This window comes from Balaenoptera musculus, chromosome 2, assembly GCF_009873245.2.
Source record: "Balaenoptera musculus isolate JJ_BM4_2016_0621 chromosome 2, mBalMus1.pri.v3, whole genome shotgun sequence".
In the NCBI taxonomy this organism is placed as follows: domain Eukaryota; kingdom Metazoa; phylum Chordata; class Mammalia; order Artiodactyla; family Balaenopteridae; genus Balaenoptera; species Balaenoptera musculus.
The window spans coordinates 138572269-138584269 of NC_045786.1; the positions used below are offsets into that span (position 1 = coordinate 138572269).

The 12001-nt window shown below is 38.3% G+C and overlaps 1 protein-coding gene across 8 annotated transcripts in view; it reads left to right on the forward strand.

Moving 5' to 3' along the window:
* The window catches only part of SYNE2 (spectrin repeat containing nuclear envelope protein 2), a 313385-nt gene that overhangs the window by 236828 nt on the left and 64556 nt on the right, over nt 1-12001 (forward strand). For all 8 annotated transcript variants that reach the window (XM_036839615.1, XM_036839636.1, XM_036839653.1 and 5 more), the window contains 7 exons: nt 1003-1134; nt 3813-4009; nt 5360-5492; nt 6908-7090; nt 7507-7653; nt 9341-9517; nt 11226-11381. In XM_036839615.1, coding sequence (XP_036695510.1) covers nt 1003-1134; nt 3813-4009; nt 5360-5492; nt 6908-7090; nt 7507-7653; nt 9341-9517; nt 11226-11381 — 1125 coding nt within the window. The remainder of the gene's footprint in view (nt 1-1002; nt 1135-3812; nt 4010-5359; nt 5493-6907; nt 7091-7506; nt 7654-9340; nt 9518-11225; nt 11382-12001) is intronic.

Here is a 12001-nt window from a genome sequence, read left to right on the forward strand (position 1 = left end):
AGAATTACTAAGGTGGTTAATTTTCCAGCAGGTAAGATTTCATGTCCCTAAGTCAGCTCTGTAGAGTGCTGAGACCCTAGGGGTGGGCTTCTATGGAAATGGAGAGACCTAGGACAAGGCAGACTCAGGCTAAGGCAGTAGTTACTCCCCTGATGAAGCGTAAGCCCGTAACTTCTCAAACAGCTTCTTCAAGCAGCACGGTAGGGTAACGGTTTGGGTCATGTTTGTTGGGTAATGTTCGTCGGACTGGGAATTGGAGCAGGGAGCGTTGGGAGCAGCCTAACAGAAGCTTCTGTTGAAAAAGACTTTACAAGTTAGCCCCTTCCTTTCCAAGTAAGAGAAAGGCTCTGAGGTCTCCACAGAGGTATATGCTGAGAGTATCACTTTAACTTAATCCTATTATTCCCTCCTCGATTTGATGAGAGAAGCATAAAACCCTAATACCAACTGGATTTTTTTTTATAAGTGGGTTTTTGGTTTTTTTTAAATTAATTAATTAATTTATTTATCTATGGCTGTGCTGGGTCCCCGCCTCTGTGCGAAGGCTCTCTCCAGCCACGGCAAGTGGGGGCCACTCCTCATCGCGGTGCGCGGGCCTCTCACCATCGCGGCCTCTCCCGTTGCGGAGCACAGGCTCCAGACGCGCAGGCTCAGCAACTGTGGCTCACGGGCCCAGTCGCTCCTTGGCATGTGGGATCTTCCCAGACCAGGGCTCGAACCCGTGTCCCCTGCATCGGCAGGCAGACTCCCAACCACTGCTCCACCAGGGAAGCCCCCAACTGGATTTTTTAAAACCTTCTCCACAAAGCAGTGCAAGTGGAGTTGTTTCCCACCAGACACTGAGCTCTTACTAGGGTGGGTTATATCTCAGAAACCCCTGGAATCTGTGCTTTAATTTTGTACGGTCTCGGAGTTCATTTTTGTTTTTAGGATTAATTTTGTCATTATCTGGAACTAATCTAGAAAAAGCCCCCTGCTGATCATGTGTTCTTAATTCTTTAGAAATGGGAAGAATTTGATGAAAACTATGCATCTCTTGAAAAGGACCTGGAAATTCTTGTATCTACGCTACCCTCTGTGAGTTTGGTGGAAGAGACGGAGGAAAGATTAATGGAAAGGATTTCATTTTACCAGGTATTTTGCTTCCACTTAAGCCGTCAAAGTCATTGTCTGTAGCACTTTGTGTTTTTATTGTGTTTTGACTAAATTGCTTGACTTTGAAGGTGAATGATTTGAATTGAAATGAAATATCATTCCTCACACAACTCACAGTGAGACATATTTGGGGAAACTGCAGATTTACTTGTGGGCTTCTTGACATACCCATGTGTCTGACGTGGGGTCGGGACCTTGGTTTGAGTCCTGGCTCTCACTTATCACTTCGTCAACTTTCTGTCTCTAAGCCTCAGTGTCTTTATCTGTAGCATGTAGGTAGTCAAGCTGGTGCTACCGGTCTCTGGAGGTGGATGTCAGTGGGTGTGGACATGAGCTAAAGTATGGGAAGAACTTTGTAAACCACGGGCCTCTGAACATATTTTTAGTTTTATGACAACAGTGAAGCCCTGACTGGACATGGCCTATGAGACAAACAATAATCTGTTACCTGCCACCAGCATTATAAGGAGACTTCAAACTTGAAATTTTTTCTTGTGTAACATTTGATATTGTTATTATCAAAGTCTCTGTGTGTCAAATTTCAATGCCATAGAAAAGATAAAACCTTAAAATGGTTTTCAAGTGATATTGAGAACATGACCAACAAGATAAAAACAAGTTTTAAATATTTTCTGCAGAAACTGAAAATACTTAGTTTTAACTTTAGAATGTATGTGGTCAGAATCTGAGTTGTGCAGCTAGAGGTTGCTATCAAGTATCAACTTTAAGACTTCAAAGGCAGGTTTGTTGCCGGACCAGACCGGATGGAAGAAGAAAGCATGGAATACTTGGCAGGGTCCCACCATTCCTTGGAGGCACTTAAGCTCCTGTAAGGAACATTTTCCAGAGGCTGGAATGCTGTAGTTATGCTCTCTAGGTGTCTTGAAAGCTGCCATTGATCTCTTTGCCATCTTGTCATATTGAGCCGGACTCAGAGATAAAGCTGAATCTTATGGGGGCGAGAAGCTGCTCCTTAATTCTTTGTTAGCCTAGGGGTGCAGAAGGTACCATCTGAACAGCTGAAAGAATGCAGCTGAAAACAGATCGGCTTTAAACCTTATTATATTAAGAAACAGTTCATATTAGCCAACCTGATAGAAGCCTGATTATTTCCCCAAGAGTAGCTGTATACCTTAAACTATAACCTGTGAGTCTGTTAAGTTTGAAATATTTTAAAAATCAAAATAATTTTTCAAAGACTTTTAAATACATTTTCCAGACTAAAAGAAGACAGATATCTAGTAAAGCCCATCTCACTGATAGCGTTCCTTAGGTCGTTATCGTCTTCTGCGTCATGGAGAGGTTTGTGTGTATCTTGATCAGGGGACGTCTGTGGGCCGGGAATGTAGGGTCAGTCCGTTGCATGGCCTCTGGTGTTGAACAAGCCGTGTTCCAGTGCCGGTTGACACCTCATTGACCTAGTGACCAGTGCAGTCTGACGCCCGTGTATAAAATGGGAAAATTAAAACTTCTCAGATATGAGGGTAACCCATGAAACAATAGCATTTCCATGTAACTGTAACAAAAGATATTTTGAAAAAAAAAATAAAAAACTTCTCAGAGATGCTCTTAAGATGAAATGTCTCACACTGAAGGCTTAGAAAATTAGAACCTTTTTTTTTTTAAACTAATGTTGGACATTTTATTCTAGCCTGTGGAGTCGGGCAGGCAGAAGGAGTTGCAGCTAGGAGTGGTGGAAAGGGCATTGGAGGTAGACTTTTTTATTAATTTTTTTAAAAAGCTTAAGTTAATTGGAAAATAGCAAATATTCTGTTTTGATCATAATTTATTTTTTAAGATTAAATTTAAGTAACTGTCAGGATATGTGTCATTAGCTGAACCCAACTGCAGAAGATAATTGCCTTTAGACAGAGTTGTCTTCAGGGGGTCATTGCATTCGCAGTTCTGAAGAATTTTGTTTTTTTTTTCATGAAGTTGAATTACCAATGTGTTGTTTTCATTTATTCTTCTAAAATCCTCTTCTTTTCTCCCTCCTGAATCCTTATATCCAGAAGACTCTCAAAATGAGCTTTTCCCCCTACTGTTTGGGTCTAAAAGATGATAAAGAAATGTTTTCTTATTGATCCCCTTCGTACCTAGTCCGCAATGTAAAATGCTTCCAGGTGCCCAGGCAGGAGAACAGAAATAAGGGTCACTGACCGGGTGGACAGCTGGAGGGCTGGTGGGGACAGTGGTGGAGGAGAACCCAGGAGAACAGCCTCTTCCAAAGGAGCTTGCTAGAGCTTCCTGTTTTCCCCGAGTCACAGGAAATCTTGATTTCTATGTAAAAGTTCTTGATTTTCAGAATAAGCTTTAGGTCACACAAAACCTCTTTGCAAGCTCAGTGTGCCCTGTAGACCATCACCTTTTTAGTTTCTAGGTGAAAGAAGTAACCAATCAGATCTAAATCTGTGAATTTTCATTTTATATTGCATGTATAATCTGTGCAGTAGAAATGCATTGGACACTCTCATTGTGAAAGATAATTAATAATCCATTAATCATGTTTGTTCAGCCAGACTGCAAGAGTCTTGAGGGTTTGGAAAGTGTTACTGTTTCTTCAGTAGCCTCTACTGTAGGTTTTTCATGAAGTGTTTGTGAATTGACTGGCTGATTTAATTTTTAAATAATTCATTCTATGACTTTATTTTTATTAGCAAATAAAAAGAAACATCGATGAGAAGCATGCCCGGCTTTACCAGACTGTGAATGAAGGCAAACAGCTGGTGGTCTCCGTGAGCTGTCCTGAACTGGAGGGCCAGATTGCAAAACTGGAAGAGCAGTGGTTGTCCCTAAACAAAAAAATTGATCATGAACTACACAGACTACAAACGCTTCTCAAGCATCTGCTCAGGTGTGGTTTCTTAGGGATTGATTGGCATCAGAAAAAGACCTCAGAGGGATTCTGCAGTCAACCAGATTTTACATGCTGTCCCCCTGTTGTATGGTTTTTGACAATCTAAAGCAGTTGAGTCCCTCTTCCAGGCTAAATGGGAACTAGAGTCTCTGATGCTAGTTTGCAGGACTCAGGATAATGTGTAATCAGTCCTGTGGAAACTAGGAATTATGTTATAGAATTATACACATGTTAACCTTTATGCCATGACGTTGCTCTTTCCTACATTCTTCCAAAATTTTTTTAAATCTTAAAAATAATTTTAGCTAATGGAATAGTTTGAAAAAGTCTTTGGAGTTCTTCAAAGAATTTTTTTGCTTTAACTGATCAAATCTTTTAAAAAAATTTTTTTTATTTTGTATTGAAGTATACTTGATTTACAATGTGTGAGTTTCTGGTGTATATAGCAAAGTGATTCATAATACATGTTCAGTAATATATATTCAGTTATATATATAATACATATATTCTTTTTCATATTCTTTTCCATTGTTGTTTATTATAGGATACTGAATATAGTTCCATGTGCTTTATAGTAGGACCTTGTTGTTTATCTATTTTATATATAGTAGTATGTATTTGTTAATCCCAAACTCCTAATTTATCCCTCCCCATCCCTTTCCCCTTTGGTGGCCATAAGTTTGTTTTCTATGTCTGTGAGTCTGTTTCTGTATTGTAAATAAGTTCATTTTTATCATATTTTAGATTCCACATATAAGTGATATCATATGGTATTTGTCTTTCTCTTACTTCATTCTTGAAACCCTTGAAGAAGGTAGAATACATAGAACATTTAACCTCATTCTCTTTCCCACCTCTTAGGGAGGCTGTCTTAACCTAAAGAAGTTTAGAAGTTACAAGAGGGACAGCATTTTGCTTGGATATTTTCATTCCATCAGATAAATATATTGGCATCTAGCCAATAGCAATTTGCTATTATACAACTTATACCAATGCTGGTTATATTTTTACTGTACACAAATCTATAGAGGACATTTGATGAATAAAAATAATTTCTGTCCTTACCTGTGGGTTTACTTTTGTATAGCTGTAATAAACTTTTAAAAGACTATTTTAGACTTTAAAATGCCTCTTTGTTCTTGATTAGTCATTATAGAGTCGTAGAAAATGACAGGAGCATCAGATTTGGGACCTGGGATTAAACAGGGTATAATTCTTTAAAAAATCATGATTTTTCTGAATAATAGGATTGGTCAACACAAGAAAATAAATGGTGAAACAGAAGAAAATATATGGGGGATGCATATCGTTTCTAATTTCCTTTCTCTCCCACTTTGCTCCTATTAGTTATAACAGAGATTCAGATCAGTTAACCAAGTGGTTGGAATCTTCTCAGCAAACTCTGAACTACTGGAAAGAGCAGTCCCTCAATGTGTCTCAGGACTTGGACACAATCAGAAGCAACATAAACAATTTTTTTGTAAGTTGTAATACAATATGCTCAGGTAATTGTTGGTTAGAAAAGAATATCGGGGGAAAATTAGGAGAGTTGGTGTGATAGTTTCCATAATCATTTGTAGATAAGGGGTAAAACTTGGGCTAATAGCAGCTGCATTCTTCAAACTTAGAACTATTTGTTTATACTATTGATTTATATGCTTATAATAATGATAAAGTATATTTTAAATTGACACTCTAAAAAATATATATATTTAAAACTTGCCCTGACATGGGGCATGTTTTACAAGTGTAGAAAATAACTCCCCTACCTGCCCCCTAAAACCTCACAGGATTATTAATTCATAAATGTTAGCTAATAAATACATGGTTTTAAATTGTTATATACAGAATTGATGTTTCTACTAAAATGTTATTGTTCTATTGTTTTAAGGGTTTTTTTTGAAGAAAAGAAAGTATTAATTTTGTGATATAAATTATACTTTGAGGCCTTTTCGTCTTTTCCCTTAGTCTTTTCTCCATTTTTCATATTTTGTAGCTATGATTACTCACTTTGATATTAAAATGTAAATATTTTTAAAATATACTTGGAAAAACCTGTAAGTACTAGGAAAGATTTCAGATATTTTAGTTAAAAATTTGTTGCATTTAGTTCATTTAATATGAACTTTTAAAAAAAATGAACTTTGTGCTGTGTTCCATATTTTCTTTTTATTGTTGAAATGATGATTTGTCTATTTTTAAAAATATTAATCCATTAGATTATAAGCCACTCAAGGGGCAGGAACTCCATCTCTTTTGTTCCCCACCGTATATCAAATGCCTGGAACAGTGCCTGACACTTAGCAGGAAAAATGTGTGTGTGTGCATGTGTATATGCGCTCACATGTGAGCGCATATACACATGCACACATACATACATACACATATAAATATTTACTATTTGAATTGAATTCAGTTATTTAGTTTTGGACTCTAACCAGTTATTCTGACTCTTAGTTACTCCATGCCATATTTATTTATTTATTTATATTTATTTGTTTGTTTGTTTATTTATTTGGCTGTGTTGGGTCTTCGTTGCTGCGCACGGGCTTTCTCTAGTTGCGGCGAGCGGGGGCTACTCTTCATTGCGGTGCATGGGCTTCTTATTGTGGTGACTTCTCTTGTTGCGGAGCACGGGCTCTAGGTGCGCGGGCTTCAGTAGTTGTGGCACGTGGGCTCAGTAGTTGTGGCTCATGGGCTCTAGAGCACAGGCTCAGTAGTTGCGGTGCACGGGCTTAGTTGCTCTGTGGCATGTGGGATCTTCCCAGGCCAGGGTTCGAACCCATGTCCCCTGCATTGGCAGGTGGATTCTCAACCACTGCGCCACCAGGGAAGCCCATCCATGCCACATTTAAATTTTAAAAGTTTCTAAACTTTAAAACTGTTTCCTTTTAGGAGTTTTCAAAGGAACTTGATGAAAAGTCCTCCTTGAAAACTGCAGTTCTAAGTACTGGGAACCAACTTCTTCACCTGAAAGAAGCTGACACGGCGACACTGAGAGCTTCTTTAGCACAGTTTGAACAAAAGTGGACAATGCTCATAACTCAGCTTCCTGACATCCAAGAAAAACTTCACCAGGTAAGTATTTAAAGACCCAGCATTTGCATTAGCATTCACTTGTTAGCTCACAACTCTTTTAAAATCATTTCTCTGACTCAGTAATTTTCATTGACACCACCTATCTTTTCTCTGGCACCACTGAATATAGGTCTTAATTACTGGACTCTCCTCCAGTGGGATTTTTCTTAAGAGAGAAATCAGGCTTAATTACTTTATTTCCCAGTTTATCTGCACCACTGTGTTAGTTTATGTGAAGGTCATTGTCATTGTTTTAGGGTCACTTATTCTAAGCTTGAATGCTGGGTTTGTTTTTGTGAGTAACCTGCATAATTATGTGGCAAGACCTTTTATCAAGCCAGATATTATCTTAAGTGATGCCCTGATTCATTTTGTTAACTGCAGGTAATTAAATGGAAATCATTTTGATTTTGCAGCTTCAGATGGAGAAATTGCCATCTCGTAAAGCAATAACAGAAATGATTAACTGGATGAGCAACGTGGAACATCAAACTGCAGATGAAGACTCTGGGCATTCACTGAGTTCTGCATCTCAAGTTAGAAATCTTCTTCACAAGTACAAGGTAATTACACAAAAACGCCAGAAGCCTTTTCATTAAATAAAGAAGGCAAGTCAGTTGGAAGGGAAATACTGGACAAAGAGACATGTAGGATATTATTTAGAAAAACTAATTCTAAGGGTGGGGAATGGGATGGTGGATGATTCTAGAGAGAGAAGTTAGTATACTTGCTCTTATTCTGCCCAGATTCCTTTGGTAGCTCCCATCACCACAGGACAGAATCCAAGCTTTTAACTGGCTCTGGCCAGCCTCAGCTCTTCATTTCCCCACATAAACCCTGGACTCTGCCTGAACCAAATCTTTTGCGGTCCCTCCACCGCTCCTGGTGCTCTCCTGCTCATGCTTTTGCTTTTGTACGTGCTGTACCTTTGGCCTGGAATTCCAGTGTCCCGCTTTTAGCTGTAGGAATCTTCTTAGTCATCCTTCAGGAGTCAGTTCAAGTATCTTCTCATTTGGAAATCTACTCTGACTCTCCCAGCCAGATCAGTTTACTTTCCAGGATTAGGTGTCTCCATGGTGCTATCAATAGTTCCTGTCACCCGGTATTATAATTATTTTCTTACTTACCTATCTCCCCGCCTTGATTTAGCTTCTTGAGAGCAGGGGCTCCTCCTTTACCTCCCTGAAACAGCACACCTAGCCCAATACCTGGCATCCAATAGGTGTTAAGTAAATGTTCTTTGGATAAGACAATGCGTAAGGAAAAGTTGATATCCTTCTACAAATAGATAGGAATGTGGCCTTCTCCACGATATTTGATTTCAAGTAGATTTAACTAACATTTAACAAGCCACGCACAAACACTTATTGTGTGCCGAGCAAGGTGTTTGCCACTAGGAACACAAAGATGAATGAAGACTCCGGTCATTGCTTTCCAAGACCTCATAGGCTAATGGATCTAGCCTCTGGTGGGCAGAAGATGAATGGCTTAATCACAAAGCATGGTATTAGCAAGGATTTCCTTTTTATATCCTATCCCATCCTAACTTCAGTGAGTAGTACAATCTGTAGAGGGTCTATGTGTATTTTTCTCACAGGCCCTAGTAACCTAGCACATAGTTTTACCCCTGGATGTCTCCTACGGAGGTGCTAGAACTTGCCAGAATAAACCCAACAAGTATCAGCCTAAACAGAAACATGCTTGGCCCTGGGAGAGTTTAGGATTGCTCTAGAACTTAAAGTCATCCAAACAGGGAGCCCTACACGGTCCACAGAGGAGCAGAGAAGCTGCCTAAACTGGCAGAGCTCCTTAAAGGTGTCCTGGGTTTTCTGGGAGAGTCTTAACTTCAGACTTCCCATCCTGTCATTTCCATGAGCCCACAGGATGGCACTGAATTCCAGTGGAGCTCTCAGGAAGCCTCTCAGAGGAACCCTTTGTCAGACTCTGGGTCTTGATTTGGGTTCCTATGATGCAACTACCATACATGGTACCATCTTTGACTTTTCAGTCTGTTTGAAAGCGGTGAGTCTCTCTGTTCCCAGGAATGTGTAATTCCCAAAAAGACTCTCCACTCAAATAAAGCAGATGCGTGGTGGGGTTAGGGGAGGGTAGAACATAACTCCAGACAGGTGCCCCTTGATTACTGGGTGGGAGCCTGGTGCCCCCTACGGTGCACCAAAGGAGAGGTCCAGTTCACATACTTCAATTCAGGCTTTGGTGGTTTAATTTTGTTTTCTTTGTTCATTTTAGGAGTTTAGAATGGAAATGGACTATAAACAATGGATAGTTGACTTTGTTAACCAGTCATTACTTCAGTTAAGCACCTGTGATGTAGAAAGTAAGCGCTATGAGAGAACAGAGTTTGCAGAGCATCTCGGAGAGATGAACCGCCAATGGCACCGGGTCCACGGAACACTGAATGGAAAGGTGAGCTCGTGGTCACAGCTTGATGTATGATTTAGCCTTTGCAAAATACCACTTTCTGAAAAATTTTAAAAGACATTTGTGGGACCTCCCTGTTGGTCCAGTGGTTAAGACTCCACACTCCACTGCAGGGGGCATGGGTTCGATCCCTGGTTGGGGAACTAATATCCTGCATGCTGCATGGAGTGGCCAAAAAAAATTAATTAAAAAAACCAAAAAGACATTTGTGTGGTTAACTTACAGTTAAACCTAATAATCATCTCAATTCTAGCCCCTTTTAAATCCTATCCTCCATTGGTGCATATAGGAGTTGGAAATAGTTTTTATATTTCTTTGCGATTTCTTAGTGGGAAATTGACTTAGGCAAATGAAGAGGAGAAATGTTATTTAAGAAGATGTCAAGTATTACATGAGGCTACTAAATGGTCAGAAATTTTGACATTTTCTGTGAAAGTAGATGTTAAAAAGCAGCAAAGCTATTTCAGCTTTAGAAAAATTATAAAAAGGAAGAAAAATGTATATGGCTTCTTGGTAGATTTTCATTCCATGACCGAAAAGATTAAGGAAACTTATTCTTGGGAAAATATTTAATATTTATATACAATAGTGAAAATTGGTTGATTTCTTTATTGTGTGGAGAATGCATACAAATAGATTCATACAGTTAAGATTTGAGTACATGCATGGGCAAAGAACATGAGCAGATAATTCACAAAAGAGAAAATTATAATTGGCAAATAAATATGGAAAGGTTACAACTTTAATTGTCAGACATTTGAAATAAACATTAATAACATTATACACTTACTAAATTAGAAAAACTTAAGACAAAGATAAAAGCCCAAGGCTTTCACATTCATACATTGCAGATAATGGCTTACATACCCTTTTGGAAAGCATTCAGAAAATTTCAAGAACCATAATAATCATCTTATCTCTTAACCCAGCCGTCCACTTCTTTTACATTTATCTTAAGTAGATAGTCCTTCAAAAAGGAAAAGATATGTGCACCAAGTGTTCAATTCAACATTATTTATTCTGGTGAAAAATGTAGACTGCCTGAATTTCCAACACGAGAGAAATAATTAATCAAATGATATGGTGTCCATTTGATGAAATACTGGGCAGCCTTTTAGGTTAATACAAGTCATGACATAGCAAGTGCCTATGGCATATGAAAAGAAGTATAAAACATTATATATACTATGATTGTAACCTAATAAACATTCTAAGCATTAGAAATGAGAAGAACCACAGACATTTAAAAAATATTACTTTATTAAATTGATGCATTATTTGTGATATTCTTTATATTGACAGTTTTTAAGTGAGTCTAATGAAGAGAGTCTGGGGAAAAAAAATTTTCTTAAGCTTTACATATATCAATAGACGATGCAATGAAAAAATATTGAGTGTTAGCAACATGATTTTGTTTTGTACAGATATTGTGGAACTCCAGAACAGCCAGCTTTCTTATCAGGTTAGCTTTCATTTCAAGTGTTAGATTTTTTTTAAAAAGGAGAAAATAATTCATATTTCCTGACTTATGAATCATTATTCCAAAAGTTGTTGGGAAATCTTGTGCAAAACGTTAGAAATCATCTGAGAAGAAACAAAATTATCCTATTAAAAATAACATATCACGACATTTACATTTTAAAGCATGTGGTTTAAAATAAGAAAATTTTATTTTCTTATTCATAACTGGTAGATACAACAATTAGAACAACTTTTGGAAAGTATCACTGAGAATGAAAACAAAATACAGATTCTGAACAACTGGATGGAGGCACAAGAGGAGAGACTGAACACTTTACAAAAACCTGAAAGTGTGATCTCGGTGCAGAAGACACTCCTGGATTGTCAGGTGAGAAGACACACGGCACCTGTCCAGCGTGACTTGGTCAGGCTGTTAGTTACCATGCCTGCCCCAGGGAGTAGGGCAAGCTGCCGTAGTTTCTGAGGGTTCTCCTCAAAGCCCCCAGGTACTTACTTTCTTCTATAAAATAGATACGTTCATGTGTTTTACAGAATTACAAAATGCTGTTTTTTTAATGATAAACAGAAGTATTTTCATGGTTATTGTAGTTCTTAAGAGATTTGAATGCTACTCCTAAGAAAAAAATGTTGGGAGTTCCCTGGCAGTCCAGTGGTTAGGATTCGGTGCTTTCACTGCTGTGGCCTGGGTTCAGTCCCTGACTGGGGAACTAAGATCTCACAAGCCACACGGTGCAGCCAAAAAAAAAAAAAAAAAATGCTCCACGGGAATTCTGATTTAGATGTTTTCCAGTTTTTGTGTTTTTATTAATTTCTCCAGTATTTACAAAATTACTCAAGTCTCCATGATTTTTAGTATTTCTTTCTGTTTCTTCAGAGGAAAATGGTTTTATTTTACCTACTGTGTAATGTGTTCTCAAAGGACTACTTTTCCCTCAGAACCACTGTCTAAATCCCATTTGGGCTAGAGCATGTTGGCTGTGCCCTTTT